This window comes from Chenopodium album, chromosome 2 (assembly GCF_948465745.1).
Source record: "Chenopodium album chromosome 2, dcCheAlbu1.1, whole genome shotgun sequence".
NCBI lineage: Eukaryota > Viridiplantae > Streptophyta > Magnoliopsida > Caryophyllales > Amaranthaceae > Chenopodium > Chenopodium album.
Window position 1 is genome coordinate 68,409,160 of NC_137835.1, and position 22,352 is coordinate 68,431,511.

At 30.7% G+C, this 22,352-nt stretch overlaps 1 protein-coding gene across 1 annotated transcript; it reads left to right on the top strand.

Annotated features, from left to right (window-relative positions):
• Nucleotides 1-10,723: 10,723 nt before the first annotated feature.
• Nucleotides 10,724-17,319, top strand: LOC145586728 (cytochrome P450 94B3-like). Its single transcript, XM_081643637.1, has 2 exons — nt 10,724-11,309; nt 16,224-17,319. The coding sequence occupies exons 1-2, from the start codon at nt 10,749-10,751 to the stop codon at nt 17,247-17,249; spliced, it is 1,587 nt and encodes a 528-aa protein (XP_081499763.1). The 5' UTR covers nt 10,724-10,748; the 3' UTR covers nt 17,250-17,319.
• Nucleotides 17,320-22,352: the final 5,033 nt, after the last annotated feature.

Consider the following 22,352-nt stretch of genomic DNA (forward strand, 5'->3'; position numbering starts at 1 on the left):
TATGTGAGTTCCTAGTGACTACTTTTGCGGAATAATAAAACAATGCATATAGGAACTTGCAAAGACACACAGATTTTACGAGGAAACCTTCCAGAGTCCAACTGGAAGTAAAACCTCGACCCTATCTTAGGGATTTCAACCACAAACAACTTCACTATAATAGGGAAAACACCAAGTTACAACCTACTATAACCAGATTTACTCTCAAGTTCCAAAACGAACTTGCTACATAGTAGGACCCTATCCTACCCAATCTAAGTACCACACTTAGATTCACTCATACTCCCAAAGTACAAAAACTCTCAGCTTCACACTAGAAGCTTACAACAAAATGTATGTAAATATTAAACACACAAACACCCAAATAACCCAACCAATACAAGTAATGAAACCTAGTATATGATAGGCAAGCTATGCACAAAATTCGAAACTAATATGACAAGGTTAGAAGCTTGGTAAACTCACTCAATTAAGGCTCTGTGATTTCTCCACACATAAACTCAAAAAAAACTAAAACAATTTGATCTCTACTATTTATACAAGTACAACTTGTATAGCAAGTAGGTTTTCTAAAAGATAAATAAGTTAACTTGCCTTATCTTAAAAACACGGTTTGAGTAAATCTTCTTTGGAGAAAATCTTTTCCGGAAAAATAAGATAGAAAGAGAAATATTAAATATAATAAAATCTTTTTTAAAAACCAACTTTAAGAAACAAATTTTAAATAAAATCTTTTCATAAAATCTATCTTTTTATCTTTTCCAATTTTATCTTTATTTACCAAGCAACTTGTCATGATTCTAATAAATTTCGTGTTTAACCTACTTAACATATTTAACAATAAATCTAGAAGATAAAATCTTATCTAAATAATATTGCTACGCCATATTCTGCATAGGTAGGTAACTTAGGCTTCATGCAGACTAAGTTCCTGAAGGAACTTACTGTCTTCACTCGCAGTCCAGGCTGACACCCCAGCATGTTGTCTTCAAGTTCCTGTTAGAGAACTTAGTTCTTGTTAGAGAACTCTTTTTCTTCTTGGTTTAACTTTCTCTTTAAAGGCTTCTTTATGTATTCTTAGCTCAAGTTACTTCTTCCATCACCAAGATAAATTTCACCTAAACTAATCAAACACTTAAAAACCTTTATTAGTTGAGTTTGCTTTAGTTTAAGTTCGTCATCATGAAAACCTTTAAGTTTCTACAATAAATGAAACCATGAATCATATAGATGAACTTGATTTTTAGAGAGGAATTCACCTACATCGGAAACGGACAAAGCTCAAAGACACAATCTCAAGAAGTTGTCAACAATTCAAGATGTAGCACCCTAGGTCTTGTTTTGTTTCTTTCCTTTGTTTTTTTTTTCATGAAAGACTAAGAGATTCATGCTGACGAATCTACTTATTTTGTACCCTCATTAATTAATGCATAAAAAATATATTATCAAGTACGTCTATCTTGTTCTCTTTTAAATCACTTTATTGTTATTGACTTGAATTAGATAAAACGTATACATACAAACAGGCAATATCAAAAGGCATACATACTCAGCAGTTTATGAATCTTGATGAGCTTTGGCTTACAAGATGTATTGAATGAAAAGAGGTCCATCTTAGGCCCACAAAGAAAGGATATGATGATTTCACTAACACAGGATGCAACTTGAAACTCCACAAATATAATCCCATGTTCTTAACCTTAATGAAAATCCATGTTTTTGGCATCCCTTTTGAGCCTCGTCAATTAAGCCTTAGTTATTTTACCTACATTATTCCATACCTTGGGATGGGAATGGTACAAAGATATAAATAGGAAATTGGGGGGAACAAAACATAAAAGGGGGAAACAAATTTAGTCTAAATCCATAAGGAAAGATCAAATGCAAAAGAAAAAAAATCGTTCTAAACCCAAAACAACACTTGTTAAAAAAAGAGAGAGAGAGAAAAAAAAAACTAAAGAGAGATGACAAGGAAATGGCACCTAATGTAGGAAGTTGCCACACAAAGCAGAAAGGTTTAAATTTGAGAAACACCAAAAGTAAGGGATTTTGGGAGTATCCTTAAATCCTTTCCATTGTTCATAACCCCAATCCTAGCCATATTACAACCTTGGAAAGGCCCTCCTTTAGGTAGACCATAACCATATACCAAAATCATCATTCCATGAAAATATGGCCAATCTTAGGCCTTTGCACATATGGACCTACTATTGAGTAGCCATGCCCATATATAAAATGCATAAGTGTAGAGTTATGATTACAAGATCATATTAAAAAAAATTCAAATGATTTGGATAATTTGATAGCACTTGGCTTGATTACATCATGTTAGTAAAGCAATCGAATCAAACTAAATTCGATGTTTTCCATATCTTTTGCAGAACAAAAATGAGATGAAAATGACTTTAAACAAAAAAAAACAATCATCTTATTTTCTTTTAATAATAGGGATATTTATTACCAAGGTAATTCAGGTTCTATATATATTGACTAGAAAGAAAAAGAGTTAACATGATAAATTTATTTGATATATCAACAGCCTTGACGTCAACTTTAGATGTCTTTTACAACCCTTGAGCATTAGTCTTCTCACTTATCATGAGTAACTAATATGTCCGCCTGCGTGGGATATATCCATATTCTCTAAGCGAGGAACATTGATTGAACATGATCGCTACATGAAAAACTGATCGTTATCGCTATCACACGTGTAACTCACTGCCAAGTCATCACGATGATTCAAATATTAAGTCAATAATCCTTGCTTTTCAAAAACATGTCTAATTTTCTTTCTTTATTCTTTGATGGGAAAGTTGGATTCTCCTTCCTTTTTATACAAATCTGTCTTTTTTTGTTCATTTCTTTTTAAGTGGGTAAGTCGGGATGATCCCTCCCATTTGGCAACTAAAATACTCGAAAATAGTATAATTTTTTAGCTCTTTGCCTCAAATTGGGGGCTTAAAAAAGCCAGGACATCCCCACTTCTCTCTATTTACAAATTTGAACACGCAATTTATGTTGCAAAATCAATTTCATGCAAAGCTTATTACACCATTTTAATAACTTTAAATGACAAAGGGAAGAATACCACTTCCTATTATTTGACCGAGATAATTAATTATGTTACTTGATCAAATGCAATATTCCGCAAATTGAAAATACAAATCTTGGGGCCTTAAATAAACATGAGAAACATCCCCTAGCATATGTATACATGAATTCCAAAAGCCACCTAAGTCTACACTTGGGGGCTTCAAATTAAAAATATAGGTCTTACCTTAACTTTCATTTTAAAATAAGACCATATTTTGGAAAGTGATTCGAATGATTTTATAAATTATTCTAACATTTCAACAAACCTAGGTTTGATAAACATTCTTTTTCAAACTACGGTGCTTATTTAATTGAAAGAAATTCACTTTCTATTAGCAAAATATGACAATAATGATAAACAGAAAAACATAAACAAAATCAGATTTACTATTGTTTGCTCACATTTTCTTATCTTTGTTAAAATAAGTTGAAAATTACAACTTATCTTCATCAATCTTGGACAAAAAAGTCACACTCAATTACGAGCTAGACTTTTCTTTCCATTTTGGGTCCAGTTTTGAAGATAATATAATTATTGGACCCCTTTTCAAATTTTGAGTCCTAGCTCGAAATAATATCTTTCTAGCAAAAAAATAGTATTCAAAATTTTCTTTCTGAATTTTTGCCTCATTTTCTCAAATAAATAAATTTTCAGATTCTCAATAACCGTTTGGATAATACATGTATATACATAAATATTTCTAAAAGGAAAGAATTAAGATTTGACTTCTTCTTGACTCGAACTTATTCTCGCTTAGCTCCCCTGCGAATATTGGCTAAGGGATGGTAAACAAACCACCTACTAGACGAAAATCAAAGATTGGTAAGAACAAAGAAAATATTTGATGTTCTAAATCAACTTTGAGAATAAAATCACCACAATGATCTTTACAACTGTTTAGACATTAGGTAAGATTACTAAACCTTAAACACAATTGTTTTGGTTTATAAACAAGCAAAGAACTAACTTGCTTTCTTGAACATGACTTTAACTAAAATGTGAAAGCCATGTCATTGTCCTAAATATCTCAAAACAAAAATAGGACATATTCATAGGTCCATCTCAGTATCATATGAATGGCCTAAACAATAGCAAGTCATTAGAACTACTCCAAATTGGGGGCTCCAAGACTTGTGAAAATAGCAAGAATGCGCATAACCCGACACATGGGGGCTCCAATATCCACAAGAAAAAAAATAAATGAGATATTCATGCCATTCGAGCTACTTTCGGGAATCGCCTAAGCTACAAATGGTTTACGTAGATCTCGAGCCTTACGATTTTCAAATGCATCACTTGTTACATATTCGAGCCATGAAACAATCATTTTGTTCCTTTGGAAACTAAGTTTGCAACTGAACTTGGCCATGAAACAAGTTACATATTTGAGCCATTTTCAAGTTCAACTTTAAGAACTAATCTTAGTGCATAATTGTTATTACAATACTTCAATTTACTAAAGAGATTAGAGAGTATGACTAGTATAGAGCAACAAAATCATGATACTTGCTAATACGAAAGTTTAGTACACAATCATTCATCATGAAAATTGTATCATAAGACAAACAATTTCATGAGTTAGAATGTAAACAAAAGACTCCTAAATTTGAAATTAAGGAGTCTTTATTATTCTCCATTGTTGCACACATTGGAATTTCGCACGGAGGATAACATCAACTTTCTCGAGCTTCAAAACAGTGAAAAAATTTGAACTCAAAAGAAAGAATTCAAAAGTAGCAAGAATAGACGAAAAAGTTGAACAACATTTCATTTTTCCCCTTACTTGTTCTAATGAATGAACAATATTACTAGACTTAGCAAATTTCTTTGTTAAAACTAAAAATGGTCAAAAAACGATTTAAACACACTAGTTTAATCGTTTTCAAGATCCTAGTTGTTATTAGAATAAGACAAAGCACGGGATTTCTAGACCAATTACAAGCAACATGAAAGGGTCTAATTATTAAAAAACAAACAATTCATTGAAGTCACCCAACATTGGGGGTTACAATATTCGAAAACATAAAATGGGGGCTCAAAAGCAGAAGTATAGCTAAACTATTCCAGTTCGATGATCTTTTCAAGAATTTCCTAAAACTAACTTGTTTTGTGGAAATCTTGAAATCACAGTTTTATTAGTGAATAATAATAACCATCAGTTATTTTTTATCATTGATAAAACCAATTTTGCAACTTACACATAAAAAAAAAAACATGAGTCGCAAGAACAAATTCATGCTATTATAAAAGTTCAAAATTTCATTTACAATTTAATGCATAATTGTTGTTCTAAACACTTCAATTTACATTAAAATTAACAAGTATAGTCTATGTGAGCAAAAAAGAGAAATAAAGTTCAAGCACAAAGTCAAAATTGGAATAAAAAAAAACACATATATGCTTGACATGCTCATACAAGATCAATACTTTACAACTTCGCATGAAATTTGTTGCAATATATTTCTTAAAATAACGACAAACAAACAAATTCATGAAAACATGTCGAATCAGAAACCCTAACTTCAAGTTAGGATTCTTCATTTGATTTCTTCATTTTATTGACCAAGATCAAAGTCTGGTAAAATAAAAGGAGCAAGATTTACTTTTCTTAGCTTTAAAACGACAACCAAAATGAAAATAAATCAAAATTAGAGAAAGAAGAGAAGAAGATAGTGAGCTGCTGATCGCGCTTCTCCAAATCTTTTTACTAATTCAAATGTTGTGCGCAACTCATTAAGTTGCGTGTGGCATCCCAGCGCAACTTAGTTTCTTGCGCGCGCCTAGCCAGCGCGACTTACTATGTTGCCCGCGGACACTGGTCACTTAAAAGACCAGTACTCTTATTTTGATTCTTTTTGAATTTTTCCCAACAGTTTTGTACGTTGTTAAACGTAATAACGCGCGAATTATCAATATCTTTTAAAATTGCTTTGCATCCAGTAGTTTCTTTTCTTCTTTGATAGTTTTTTGCATCATCTTGCATGCGCACCGTGCTTTGTGCCTTCCTAAGCATACATTTTGAACGTTTTTTTGTAAAAGTGTCTTAAGACGTTCTGTAGTGGTGCTTTACGTAAAAGCTCCCATTGACAAGTTTGTCATTTTACTATACTGACTTTATAAATGTCCGGCTTTTCTTCTTTTTCACGTCCAAATAAAAAAGGAAGGCGTCATCATGCAGCGTAAAAATGCAAGGCGTATCATACGGCGTAAAATTGTATGGCGTAGGTGTTGCGTAAAATTTTACTTCAGCCCAAGCTTTGCGAGATCTACCTCTTGGAACTAAAAGGTAGAGGATTACTTTAGGCGTTAGCTCACGAGTTGACAGGCGCGCCGAACCATCAGGAACAGTCACTTCTTGTTTGGAAGCAAATACGGTAGTTAGTGAGCTTACTGGCTTATCGGACAGTCAGAGTGTCCATCAACCCCCTGTATAAAGAGCGACGAGACGATGTCGCACCTATGTAGTCACGTGCCCCCAGTCCCGAGACACGTGTACTCATCTTGTGGACAAAACTGATGAGAGAGTTGCTGACTTTCTTCTCTGTCATTGGATTTGGATATGTGCCTCCAGTCCCGAGACATGTATTTCTATCTTGTGGACTACCGGCTTGAATGCCAAAACATTTAGGCTCGAATGCCGAAACATTTAAGCTCTAATGCCGAAAACGCCTTTTTCATATTTTTACTTTGTTAAAGTCAGGCTAAAGTTTCAATGACATATTGAGGGACTTTAGATCAACGATGACATGATTGAGAGGAAATCATCCCCTTTACTCCTTTTTTAAACCAATCTCTTCTCATGACTTGACATCACCAAGAACATCTTTACTTGTAAAATTGTTCTACAAATGCAAAGGATCAATCTAGATTCTTTAGCGCATTGAGACTAGAAATAACTTTTCCTAGCCTTAATAGCTACTTGTTTCGAACACTTAGCGAACCAAGGATCGTTTCGACATCCTTAACATTTCTGAAAGATTCTCTATTCTTATTAGGGAACTTCACAGAATGAGTCTCGGATTTATTTCCTTGACTACTTTGATCATCGTCTATTCTAGACTCAATCAAAGTGAGGGCTAGCTGTAGACACCTACTTTTGGCCTCTCGTCCCGAAAGGAAGTGCGATGATGTTACAAAAATCCGTTCTTCATGCTAAATCAAAGTTGAAGTGTTTATGGACTATGAAAAGAATTATGAAGTAAGTTAAAACCCATATTTGACACAAATGTATCTTAGAGTCTTGTCCCATTACTAATTAGGCCTAAAACATATTCATACATGTTTAAACTTGATTAATAACGGACCTAAATGCGTCAAATGCAATGATTGGATCCAATAGAACCTACATTGTTGAAAAACCGAGCCAAAAAGATGAACCAAACATCAAATTCCCATAAAAAGCCTATACCAATGGATATCCCTTTCAAAGAGCTTTCCAACGGTATTTTATAAGCCCAATTCCAAGCCAAAACGAAGAGGTAATGATCAAAACACTAATCAGGGCCCTAAAACCGACACCCTTGCACTCCAACGGCCATAACTTTTGATCCAAAACATATTTTAACCTAACTCGAACATAATTGGAAAGTACACATGCAAATATTTCCAATGATATCCCACACGCCTTAATCCGACTCCGAAATAAAAAGTTATGGAAGTTTTTAAAATGCGTTTTCGTATAAGGTAGATCGCAAACCAGCGCAACTCAATCAGTTGCACGCGCCTGGCGCGCGCGACTCATTGAGATACGCAGGACACCTAGCGCGACACAAAGATTTGCGCGCGCCACCTAACGACGCGGCTCTAAAACCCTAAACCTAGATCCCTACGCCTATAAATAGGGGGTCTTCGTTCAGCTCTAAACACACAGAAAAATCACAATATTAAACCATAATTTTTGAAAACCCTAATCTCTCTCAAACCTTCTTACGATCATACTACTTTTCCTTCTTTCTTCTCAACTACTCTCCAACCCTAATCCATCCATTGAAGCTCTTGAAGGTACGAAGAAGAAAGAAAGTTCATAAACGCATAAGACAGAGATTTAGCATAAAAGAAGAACGGTTAGTTTCCTTAGCACTTAGATAAATCTCTTTTCTTTTATTGTTTAAATAACTTTAATTGATTAATTAGTGTTGTTTGATCACTTTAAACAAATTTTTGATTAATTAATTCACATAGTACTCTTTTGTTAATCAAGACTAGAATTTGAATAATTAATTGTTGTTTTATCACTTTTGACAAGGCGAATATTTTTTATTTATTGTTCTTTCACGAATATTGATTAAACAAGAATAACGACTTTTGTAATGTAATTCCTAGATGATTAATGCGTATAAATAAAATCAACTAACTTAGTTTTAGGTATCACGTTACATATATTGTTTGTTGATGAAATTGTAAAAAAGGAAGAGCTAGTAGAGGCCGCACTAGGGCTAGAATAGCGATTCCTCCCTAAAAGAAACGTTATTTTAGTACCCTCGCTCCCGAACTAATTTATGGTTTAATTTATGTAGACCAATTTGGGCATGGGTAAACTTTCGATTTGTGCTAATTATCCCATGAACTCCACATGGGAGAAAGACATGAATGAGGTTTATGAGTTTTCCTAAAACTCATTGGCGACTCCCTACTTGTTTCTTATAAAAAAAAGCGTGATGACAAGATCAATTCTAATTCAAGGTCCCCCAAACAATCAGGAATTCAAATCCTAATATACCCTAACAAGTATAAAGTCCTAGACTTCTAAAGGGCCAATGGGCATCTAAGGAAAAGATCCCCTACGATGGGAACACTCTCCTTACAATACTTCACTTCACAATATGCACTAAACTCAATCCAAAATAATTCGACAATTCCGAATTCTTACGGGAGTCATTATTTGGAATCATTTACTAAAGTTTTCGTGAATCCTTTAAAAATTACGGTGGCGACCCTTTAAAGCGTTAATAGTGTACAAAACTTGCAAACCAAGTCAAAACGTAGAGAGAGGCTAATCTCGCATAAAAACAAGGTATAATCCCATCAAGCACTTCTTGCCTCTCTACACAAAACAAAAAAAAAGAATGAAGATTGTGTCAATGGCAAGCAGCAAGGTGCAAAATTAGGAGCAAAAAATAATTTCATATTCGAGGGAAATGGTGTTTTTTAGTGTCGACTTTTAATAGCCAAAGATGTAAAGAAAAGACTAAAAAGAGTAAGAAAATTGAGAAACCAACAGAGGATAGATGAGAGAATGGAAGAAAATGAATGAGTGGTGGTGAGGGAAATCAAGAAAGCCAGAAGAGGAATGAGATAGCACATATGGCAAGAAGTAGAGAGAAAAATTAGGAATCAGATGATAATTTAATTCAAACCCAAAGGTATTAGTGTATATTACTTTCTATTTTTAATAGCAAAAACAAAACGTGAGGAAAAACCTGAAAAAAGAAAGGAAATGAGAAACTAACAAAGAATAAATAAAAGAGAGCCAAGAAACATGATAGCAAATTAATGCGTGATAGTGTGGAAAATCGGGAAGGTAAGAAGAAAAAACGAGATAACAAAGGTGACAAGCATGATTAAGGAGTAAAATTAAGGGCAGAAAGATTAAAGTATTTGTTATTACTGTCATTTTTAAAAGTATTTAAAATATTTGGAGAAAAACTGAATAGAGGAAGAAAATTGGGAAACTGACAAAGGATAGATGAGAGAATAAGAGCAAATGAATGAGTGGTGGTGAGGGAAATCAGGAAAGCAAGAAGAAGAAAGGACATAACATAGGTGGCAAGCTGTAGGAGCAAAATATATTAGGGGGCTGAAAGATAATTTAATTCATAACCAAGGGCTAATTGTCCTTTACTATCAATCTTTAATAATACTCCCTCTGTCCCTAATTGTTTGCTCCACTTTCCTTTTTAAGGTGTCCCCAAAAGATTACCCCATACTACTTTTGGCATGTTTTCCCACTTGCATGCACTCTCTCTATCTCTCCCCTCATTGATATCTGTGTCAATCCATGTGCACCATATTTTTCCCAAAGCCTTAATAAAGTAGATTTAGACTTTGGGGCAAACAATTGAGGAAAGAGGGAGTAGTCATTAAAAGATGCAAAGAAAATTTGAAAAAAGGAAGAAAATTGGGAAAATGACATTAGATACATGAGAGTCAGTGTCCCATATAACATGGAAACAAATGAATGAGTGATAGTCATGGAAATCAGGAAAGCAAGAAAAGAAACGAGATACCAAAGGTGATAAGCAATAGGGAGTAAAATAAGAGGGGAAAGATGATTTCATACCCAGGGGAAAAAATGTTTCTTATTGTTCATAAGGAAAATAACATACATTTCTTACTTTTAAATAAGTAGTAGGTATTAAATTAAATATCAATATATCTCTTGATATCAATGTTATTAATTATAGTATCTTGTTATCTTTGGTATAATAGGATATTATGTTATATAAATATCTTTAATTCAAATTTAATTAATAATTATGTAGAATAATATCTGATTATATTAAATATAATAATACAACATTTTATAACATACAAAGTCAAGAGCATACCTTTTGACCAATCTAATAATTTAGCTTTACTCTATAAATAACCATTCATTTCTCTTTGATATCTATCTCTTCATATCCTTTAGTCCCTTATACACATTGAAAATAAAATGTCTATCAACCCTTTTGATCTCTTTATTTTCTTCTCTTTTTTTCTCTTCATTTTCTCTTTCATATACTTTCTATTCCTCAAATCCAAACTACCATCATTCTCAACAAAACATTCTAATACTACCATAGCACATGGTCCTCCTTCTTACCCTATTATTGGCTGTCTTATTTCCTTTTACAAAAACAGAAAGAGGCTCTTAAATTGGTACACCGACCTCCTCTCCGAGTCATCGACACAAACAATTGTTGTGAGCCGCCTCGGAGAACATAAGGTGATCGTAACAGCTAACCCGAAAAACGTTGAATACATTCTTAAAACAAACTTCTCTAACTTTCCAAAGGGTCAGTCGTTTACAGAAGTTTTAGGAGATCTTTTAGGTAATGGTATATTTAATGTTGATGGCGAATTATGGGCAAATCAAAGGAAGTTAGCGAGCCACGAATTTACAACGAAATCATTACGAGAATTTGTTGTAAGAATTTTGGAAGAAGAAGTTGACGCTCGACTTATTCCATTGCTTCAACTTGCTGCTCATGAAAATAGAATCATTGATTTGCAGGTAACTTATTATGTTTAATTATTTGTTAATTATCCATGTTGATTACTTATGTAACATATGTCATGTTATCATAATTCATTCATTTTATTTAAATATGATTATTTGCATTGTACCACCCCTCAAATCACCCCTTTTTATTTAGAAATTCTATTGTAGGTATACCTATCAATTTTCGACTCGACTCGCAAACTCAAACCAAACCTAACTCGTTTTTCTAGGTCTTGAACAAAGTTATTTGACTGTAATCTAATACAACCCAAACCCGTTTAACCCGTAAATTTGTGGGTCTAACTGAACCCGAACCCGACATGACAACCCGATTTTATGGAATTTTTATAATACCTACATTTATTTGAAAATTAATATTAGTTTATTAATTAAGTTTGATTGTTTATCTACTATCAAACATTTATTTTATCTCTTTCTCATTTACCTATATCTCATATAACCGTATAGCTCATATCACCGTCATACACTGATCGATAGGTTTACTAATATTATTTCAAGAAATATTATACTTTACATACATATAATTATGTTGTTCTCTTCCTTAAATTTTGGAATATAATTACAAGTTTTATTGTAAGTTTATTATCATTTTTTATTAGTTAGTAATTGATGAGCTTTCTTGAAATGGTGACAATTTAAATTATATAGTATGTAATTGCTAAAAATAATATGGTGATATGTTTGATTAAAAAAATTGGAAATAAAATAGCAAAGTAATCTTGAAAAAAAAAATTAAAATTAAGCTAAAAAAATATTTAAACCGGTTAGGTTGACTCAAACCCGAAACTTTGGGTTTGGGTTGAGTATTTCTCGACCCGTGACCCAAAATGACCCGTGATTCGGAGCAACCCAACCCGAACCCGACCCGATTGACAGTTCTATATGATAGTCATCCTTAAAATGGCAGGTACTGTTATACTAATTTTATATTGGTTGTTTTTTTTATTTATTTTTAATTTCAAAATTAATTATAAATGTTTTTTTACATTTTCAATATATATATATTTCATAATCAATATATGAATCATTTTCTCATTTCAGTATTATAAAAAGTGAATTTTGTAAATTAATTAGAAAAGTTATTAAAAAAATTCAAAAACTATTTCGAATTTAATAAATTTTTTTTGATTAATTTTGAAATTAAAAAAATAAAAATAACTAATAAAAATTAGTACACTGGTATAGTTTCCATATAATTATATTTTTTTTATTTATTATCCTTTAACTTTATTTAAAAAGTATTAGACATAAAATTGCATTTCACCACCTTTTACCTTGATGCGATTAACTTTCCGGTTGTGGGGCCCATATAATGACTATTTTGACCATTTTAAAGTCTTTTTCTCCTCCATTGACTACTTCTATACTATTTATTGAACAAAATGATACAGACATTTGGATGAACTAGTTTAAGTCCCGTGCAATGCACGGTTTTTATTTAACATATTTATAAATTATAATGTTAATTTAACAATAATTAATTAAAAATAAAAATCAATATTTTAAATTGAAACAAATACTTGATTTTCTTTTCCATAAAATACCTATTATAAAATATTATATGTCAAAATATTTTCATTGAATGCATATAGAATATACTTTATATATAATTGTCAAATTGAAAGTTAAATATTATAGGATATTATAAAATAATGTTCATAAATATAATATTTGTTAAAAAAAGGAAAGTAAAAGTGGCAGGAATTTTTTTAATCTTAACCTGACAAGTGTCATATCAGATTCGCCTTTAGTATAATGTAATTGATTGATAAGATGAGCGTTAAGCATTAATATTTAATAATACTCCCTCTGTTTTTTCTTTTTTTTTATTTTTTTTTTATGTTAGTCTCATTTAGAATTTTTAGACTATTAAAAATTAGAAAAAATCTATCAAATTTCTCTCTATATATAAGAACAAACAATATCTAATTATTATAATTTTTTCTAGTTTGAGATTAAAGATATTAGCGATTAAAGATTTGCATTGATGTACGTAAATGAGACTAACATTAAATTACAAAGAGAGTAGTAAAGTATACTTCCTCCTTTCCTAAATATAGGGACCATTTGACAGACTTTTCACGGTCTCCAATATGTGTCTTAAAACGTCTATATATATATATATATATATATATATATATATATATATATATATATATATATATATATATATATATATATATATATATATATATATATATATATATATTTATATTCTTTATATTCAATTTATACACCTATAAATTATAAAAACTTAATGTTAAAAAAATACACAATGTGACGAATCCAATAATATCCTACATGAGCATATAATCTTTTATAAATTAACGGAAATATATGGTCAAAGTTTTCAGAGTTTGATCTAAATAAGTCAAATGAGAACTATATTTAGGGACTGAGGAAGTACAAAGTATTAGTTAGACTATTTCTTTATTAAGGGATTCAGAGAGTAGGGGTGATGAATTTTATGGTCAAATATCAAAATATGGTATATTTTACGAAGCGGTCAAATGTTGTATAATGCACGTATTTTTTAATTGAATTATTTTGACATTTAATTTAGTACTACTTATTTAATTTACTTTGACTATTGACTAATGTTAATGTTTTGTAGCTAAGAAAAGGTATAATATTGTCGCTATTTGATGGAATCGTCATACTAAATAGTTTATTAATACTCAATTGTTATAATATTTACTACTCCGTAATTGGTAATTAAAGAAGTTATTGGTTAAAATATTGCATTGGACATACATGCCTAGGAGTTCACGTAAAAAAGGGAAGGAGTGCGGAGAACCATTTTATTATGAATGATTATTATTTTATACTACATAGTAATAGTAAATGTGTGTATTAATAAACTATATATTTATATATTAAGAGTTAAATTGTGTGTTATATATATATATATATATATATATATATATATATATATATATATATATATATATATATATACATATATATATATATATATATATATATATATATATATATATATATTAAGAGTTAAATTGTATATATCATATATTTTTTTATTTTATTTAATAAAAAAATAGCATTGTAAACTTAAAAATTTTGTTGTTGAACTTTTAAGTCATGGGTATTAAGGTTGTGTTCAGATCTGATAAGTTCTGTTAGAGGTTAATTATGGTTATCTACGTTCAATTGACAACTTAAAAAGGTCTAATAATAAGGTCATGAGATTTATTTCGTAATAAATTCGGTTAAGACAAGGTAATTTCAAATAAATGTTATTTTTTAAAAAAAAAAATTATTCAAAAATAACATGTGACGCAAAATCCACAAATAGATCCAACAAACACGTTATAAATAAATAAATAGAAAAAAAATTCTTTCAGCAAAGCTATGATTGTTGTTGCAAATTCTACATTCTTCATATAATCATAACATCTTTTATATCGTTATTGTTTGTAATCTTTTTTGTGAGGAGGTCTATTGATTTTGTTGTAATTGTGAAGAAAATGCTTTCTCATTTCAAATATTTGTAATAAAAAGATAAGTTCTTTTTCAATCTTCGATAAATCTTTACCCGTAAAACAACTTGTACAATACCCAACAACTGAACTCAAACAAGATCCAACACAGTGACACTACACCTGAAGAATGTAGTATTATAAAAATTATTAATAAAACATGAATAAAATAAAGGATCGAATAAGGGTTGAAAATAGCCAAATTTCCAAAGAAATTTATTTATTTTCGGCCTAGGAAACACTAATGTTAAGAAACTAACCTTAGACACGAAAATAGGAAATAGAAGAAGGGACGACTAAGTATACAACCATAATAATTGAAAATAATTAATAATTCATGTCGTTCAAATAAGTTTAAATTAGATAAATAAGTTTAGATAAATGAAAATTAAGTGCACAGAATACTTCTATACTAATAAAGAAAAAGCATACATCATCATGTAGATTATTTATATATTAAGGTGGTAGATATTTTTAGGATATAAAGATATTAAATGTTGAGTTAGTGCGATCAATGTCAAGCACACTTGGGACTTTTTCTCCTCATGACCTTATAATCAAATTTATTTCTCAAAAATTCCATTAAAAAAATATGCTTTTCACGATAAATGAAATATGTAGACCTTCTAATTATCATTTATTTTAGGCGTTTGTTGGAAGTATATCACAAAAATTGAGAGTTGTAACTGTAAGGCCTTTGATATTATATATCTTTGGCATATTGCAAGTAATATTTATATGATTATTATTTCATGTGTGAATCGTGTTCGGGGAAGGAACTTTGATCAAATGATTTATAAAGCTTTTACTTAGCTATCTATTGAGTCACACTATTCACTGATTAACCAGTGATAAATGAAACTTAGATATGTTTAACAACAATGTCTAAAAAGAAAGTAAAATTGATAAACAAAACAACATTAATAAGGCTGGAAATAAAGTACTTATGAACATTTCCTCAATAAAAAAGTACTGTAGAAAAAAAAGTTAAAAACCTATTTTGGGATGGAAATAAGTAGTGAATCAATTTAGGTCATTTTCTTTCCCTCATATATTATTTAAGGTACTTGTTAAACAATTCAAATAAAGTTTTAAGGTTTTTACTATTAAAAATCAGATTTGAGGTATTTGAGATGTGTCATAGTCTAGATATCTAGTCAATTCGATTTGTTACATACTCTATCTCCTTCCTTTCATCTCTTTTTTGCTAAATCAACATTTTCCATATTCGTCACAAACCAAAAATTATTTACATATACATTGATATTTTCAATACTTTTAGCATTATCTTCACAGATTTCTAATTTTTTTATCCTTTATTTAAACATAAGTTGAAGTAAAATCTCATCAAATGCAAATTATATTTTCTATCAATGCTAATTTTTAACCTTCATTCATTTACTTACAGGAAATACTAAAAAGATTTACATATGATTCTATATGTAAAGTCTCCTTGGGGATTGATCCAAAATGTCTAGACCTCTCAAATCCTACCCCGCCAATTGTTACCGCCTTTGAAAGCGCGGCCGAGATCTCGGCAAAGCGAAATGCTAGCCCAATCAATGTCATATGGAAGATTAAGCGAATTCTTAACCTTGGCTCCGAGCAGCAACTCAAGAAATCCCTTAACATACTTCATAATCATGTTAGTGACATCATTTGCACTAAGAAAGAGTCACTTGCTAACTCAAAAGAATCTGAAAATCATGATCTCCTTTCCCGCTTTCTATTTGCTGGTTACGACGGCAATTTGGCTAGGGATATGGTGATCAGCTTTATTATGGCCGGTCGTGATACAACTGCGGCTGCAATGACATGGCTTTTTTGGCTTTTATCATCGGTGGACCTTGGTGCTCGGGAAAGTATTAGGGCTGAATTGACAAGTGGGATAGACTTAAGTTCGGGTCCACTAAGGTATGAGATATTGAAGAAAGAATTAAGATATTTGCATGCTTGCATATGTGAGGCAATGAGGTTGTACCCTCCGGTTGCATGGGACTCAAAGCATGCCATAAATAATGATGTTTTACCAGACGGCACTAAGGTTAGTAAAGGAGATCGTGTTACGTACTTTCCTTATGGTATGGGGAGAATGGAGACAATCTGGGGGAAAGATTATATAAAGTTTAAACCAGATCGTTGGTTTGAAAGTCAGACCGATGACAAATCATTTTCAGACAATGAGAAAGACAGAAATAATCATGCAAGAAAGTTAAAGATGGTAAATCCCTATGAATTTCCTGTCTTTCAAGCGGGACCTAGGGTATGTCTTGGGAAAGAAATGGCATTTATTCAAATGAAGTATGTCATAGCCTCTATCATAAGTCGTTTTAATTTTGAGCCGGTTAATTGTGAACATCCAATATTTGTGCCCCTTTTGACTTCCCAAATGGATGGGGGATTGAAAGTGAGGGTGAAGGAAATAATAAATTAAGTAAATTAGGGACTTGTCGGATGATGCACAAACCCATTAGTAGTAATTTTGTTTGTTTTCCATTTTTTTAGAAAATTTAAAAAAAAAAAAAAATCAATCAATCATGCATTGTCATATCGTAGGGCATATCGAATGCTATATTTCCTATATTTGCCCAATTTTTTTATTCTGTCCCGTTTAATTTGTTCATGCTATTTGTAACAACTCAAATATCCCTCAGCAGAAATACATACTAGTATAATAATTATAATTATTATACCTTAGGGATAGAGTTAGGCGTATTAACGCCACGTGATAATGTAAGACTACTTTAAAAACTCAGTCAGCTTAATAATAACTTGCAACATAAACCAACTCTTTCTTTATTATTACTTCAAAAATAACCAAATCATTGCCATGAGTACTCAAAATTAAATAAAAAATAACATGATCTCTAATCTAGGTGATGTAATCCTTGACTCCCATATGCGCATCCAGACTCCACTTGAAAATTCACTAATGCTTACCAATAAGACAAATTATTTGATGAACCAAAACAAAATAGAAAATACGGATTAGCAAAATATGTTAAGCACACTTAAGTAAAAGATATGTAAACTCAATTTATTCGCAAACATGCTTTCAAAGATTCAATCATGGAAATCAAATAATTCCAATAATTTAACTCTCATAATTTCAAACCAATGCTCAACTCAAATTCAATAACTCAAATATAGTTCAAAATGTTGAAAATCAATTCCCTTTTATCCAATTACTCTCCTACGTGTGTACACCCCCAAGTTAGTATCTTTATGTTGAAAGACTATCCTTGAGGAGATACTAGGTAATACAAAGTCTATATTCTTATCATTCAAAACTACATAGTGGGATCTCGTAAACATGCTTGTAAAGCTTTAGTGAATATATAGTTTAATAATTCCTAATAAAATCAACCTTTAAGATATTCCAATTCAAACCTTGTAATTAATTGAATATAATATATACTCCTGTAAGTCAATTTCTTCAATCATTAATACAATCAATTTATTCAAACATGATATTAAAATAAATCCTTCAAATTATTTATTAAAACATGATATTAATTCAAACAAACTTTAATTATCTAACATAACATTTTTAAATTCAATCAAACATAATTTCACATAAACATGTTGATCAATTCAAACACTTTAATAAAGTCTCTAGCCACTTAAATGTACCTTTTCTCCGTGCTAAGAAAAACAACCAAAAGGACTCAAGAACTTTCACCAAGAACGCCCTACAAATAAATATAACTTTAATTAATATAAGATCATCAAATAATCATAACAAGACTAAAATAAACCCCAACTCTATGTACATGAGTCACTTAAATACTTTTTACTAATTCTCAAATTGATTGTCTATTTTATTTAATTAAAACATAGTATAATATATAAAATCATAGCATTAATATTAAAACTTAAAAAAATTTAAGAAAGAAAAAGAGAAGAAAAACCGAGAAGAAGAAAGAAGGAGAGGAGGTGCAAAAGAGATAATAGTTCGGTTGGCATGGCTGCTGGTTGAAGCTGGAGTCAGACGGTGGTGCAATTTGGTGTTAGTGGTGGTCGGAGCAAGAACCGATGGACAAAGGCAAAGAGAAAACTGTGGGACATTAGGGGGTGGGGGTGCGGGGGGGGGGGGGGGGGAAGACAATTTGTGAAGTTTTGTGTGAATTTTTGCATTGGAATGAGGGAGTTATTATGAATTGATGAATGTAGAAGAACTACAGTAATTTTAAGTTATGGAATTACTTGGAGAGCTAAGCTTGATTTTAAATTACTTAATTACTTGGACAATGTGAACTTGATGATCAAGTAAACAAGGAAATATGGAAAGTATTAATATCATAGTTGATCATGAAATTAAAGAAGGCAACGATATATAGTTCCTTGTGGGATAATTTAGAGGCAAATAAAACAAAAATATCTATGATCATATATTTGATATGTTTGAGTAAGGAAATTTTTTAAAATATAAAGATTTAATGAAATACTTGTCTACAAAAATCTAACCAATAATCTAATTAATAATATCTAAATTGGTTGAAATTATTCAAGCAATTATGCTATAATCTTTTCGGACCTCTTAGCTTATTAATTAGGTATTTTTAGTTTTAGGAAAATCCGAAAATTACTTAATTAAATTTTTTATTTTTATTAAAATATTACAATAGAAAATATTAATTATTTTGACCTAATTAATTTAACAAAAATCAGATTTCCAATGCTAGAAATCTAAAATTATTGGGCTAATTAATAGCTAGGAAAAATTCAAACAATATAATTAATATAAGAGTTGTGTTTTAATAATTAAAATATCTGATTATATATATATATATATATATATATATATATATATATATATATATATATATATATATATATATATATATATGATTGTCTACTTACCTACGACCCAATGATTATATGAGGGTCCAAATGTCGAACTCCTAATACCCAATGATCTAGTAATGTGTATCGCGGGAAATTGAGCGCGTTCACTTAAACCTTTTCTGCCAAGCATTCAAACATGAATTAAAGTCAAAATGATTGTTTTATTTCTATTTTTTTTAATCCTTGTACTACGAATTCACTTTAAGCAAGTTTGTTGATGAAGAATGTCAAAAAATTCATGAACAATCATTAATGGAATGACACGATTTGTATTGACTTCAACAAGGTAATCATCTAAGGATTTTACTTTAAACGAATTGTTTTCGAAAAAAGTAGAAGAGAAAGAATAGAAAGTTGGATTGAAAATGCTCATCAAATTTTTAAAAATATATTAATCGACCCGAACACACTCCTTAAAATGATAAAAAATACTATGGTATTTGTTGGTCATTTAGCTTACAATAGAGATCTATATCGTTTTTTTTTTTTTTTTTGAAATTATTATTCTCATATTGCTCATCTTTAAAGGATAATATATTACTATTTGCATAAAAATAATGATGGCCTCCGAATGTGAAATCCAAGAAATAATTAAATCATTTTCTCGGTTTTATAATTCCTTATTTTTCTCCTTTTTTTTAGAATAATATTATATATATATATATATATATTATCATACTCTCTTTTTTTTGTTCTATTTCTCTCTTTTTTGTGGGAGGCAATCATCCCAAGTAAAGTTCTCGAGATTTTCTTTTTAAACCGTAGAAGAGATAAATAAATTATACTCTTAAATCAAGGTTGATCAATTATAACTAAAGCATGATGAACACGAAAATAGGCACGTTTAAGAATAAACATATTGATAACGTCCTATTAAGGGATGCGAACTTCTAATGACGAACCTCATAAGAAGTAATGTCATTAGTTTGATTATGAAGTACGTAAACAAATCATCATAATAAAAAATAGTATTGCGTGCAATTTTCCGTCTTGCGCTAAGGTAGAAAGTGCATCTTCAAGAGTAGCATCTACCACATGCGTTTTTTTTTTGTTTTTTTTTTATTTAAATTTTTTTATTTTTTGCGAAAACGAAAAAAAAACGATAAAAACAATTTTTTGGATTTTTCGAAAAAAAACAAAAAAAGACAATCATAGTAAAAGTTAGACAACATTGTTAGCAGAAGAGATATTTTTGGCACCTACTTAACGATTAACTTGAAGCGGTAGTGTAGGGAATATTTCAAGCGTTAATCCCCTAGCTTGAACCCCACTGTGATCATACACTAAAGTACGGTGGCATCCAAAGGGAAAGAAGATAGAGCAAAAGAGTCGCCAACAAGTTTTTTAAGGAACTTGTAAACCGTTCACGAGGTGAAGATTACACCCCTTAACGATCCAAGAGATCGTCAACTCCATAAGGTCTTGAACCAAATAGGGTTCGGGGATGAAGGTACAAATCCAACCTAAAAGAGATTGAATCTGCCCTAATAATAGGCCTCTACTTTATTCTGATCGTATTCATGTGCGCTTTCTGACTAACATGCAATCAATAGGAATACCCTAAACTTGTTTATCTATGTTGGTTGAATATTAATGCACAAATAAATCTATTATTGGCGATCACTTGAATTATAAGAAAATTAACCCTAAACAAGATTATCAATTATCTTATTAAGCGTGATTACAGGTAAAATTCCCTTTAAACATGCATAAAAGGCGTGATCAAGCAATAACAATAAATATATATCAAGCAACATAATAGTAATAACAATCATAACAATAATAATAATTATCATAAAAATAAACATATTCATGTTAAAGCATAATAATAGCAAGATCCTAGGCATGATACTAACAAGATTAATAACAAACCCTAGCATGTCACTAAACATCAAAGATCAAAGCTTTAACCCTAACATGATACTAACAATCATAAGTATTAGGAAGAGAAAAAAAGGCATCATAACAATCATACTTGATATTAAAATTACCCTAGACATGATACTAGGAATTATAATAACAACTTAAACATGAACTCTATATCATAACATCAATAAAAACCTTCAAAATACTTACTTTGATGCCTCGTACCTCTTTCTAATAACAAAATACACGCGTTAGTAACTTCAAGGAAAATAATAAACAACAATTAAATTAAATAATAATTGAAAGAGAGATTTGGGACCAAACCCTCAGAAATTAAACCTTTCACGTCTAGGGCGAAGGCAACTTCGAATATGGCTAGGTGTATCTAGATCTAATGAATGCGGAATTTTTATATTTGTGAAAAGCTAGTTTATAAAAAAAGAGAGAAAGAGAGAGAAATGGTAGATTGTAGATGAATACTGATGATTGATGATGAATGAAAACGGATTTTTACCACGTTATTTATAAAGAAAATCAGCCAAAAAGATAAAATATCAAAACAGAGTTCTGGCGTAGATAAAATCTGATTAGCGCCAACGCTGGCTATTGGCGCCAGACGCCAACATTAGCGCCAGGCGCTAATGCTAGCGCCAGACACCAAGCGTAGCGGCAGGCGCTACAGCTGGCGTTTGGCGCTGACTTAGAAATTCACGCGTTTTCTTAAAATCAGATAAAAATTGCTGTACAGGAGGATAAAATTGTATTTTTTCTCAAAATGTTCTTTGATTCTAATTAAAATTCTAAAAAGTCAAAAAAAGTCAAT

Excerpts from the sequence above, each read along its gene's own strand:
- LOC145586728 (XM_081643637.1), top strand. The coding sequence starts at position 10,749 with ATGTCTATCAACCCTTTTGATCTCTTTATTTTCTTCTCTTTTTTTCTC. Across the intron at positions 11,310-16,223 it reads ATAGAATCATTGATTTGCAG|GAAATACTAAAAAGATTTAC; the intron begins GTAACTTATTAT and ends ATTTACTTACAG.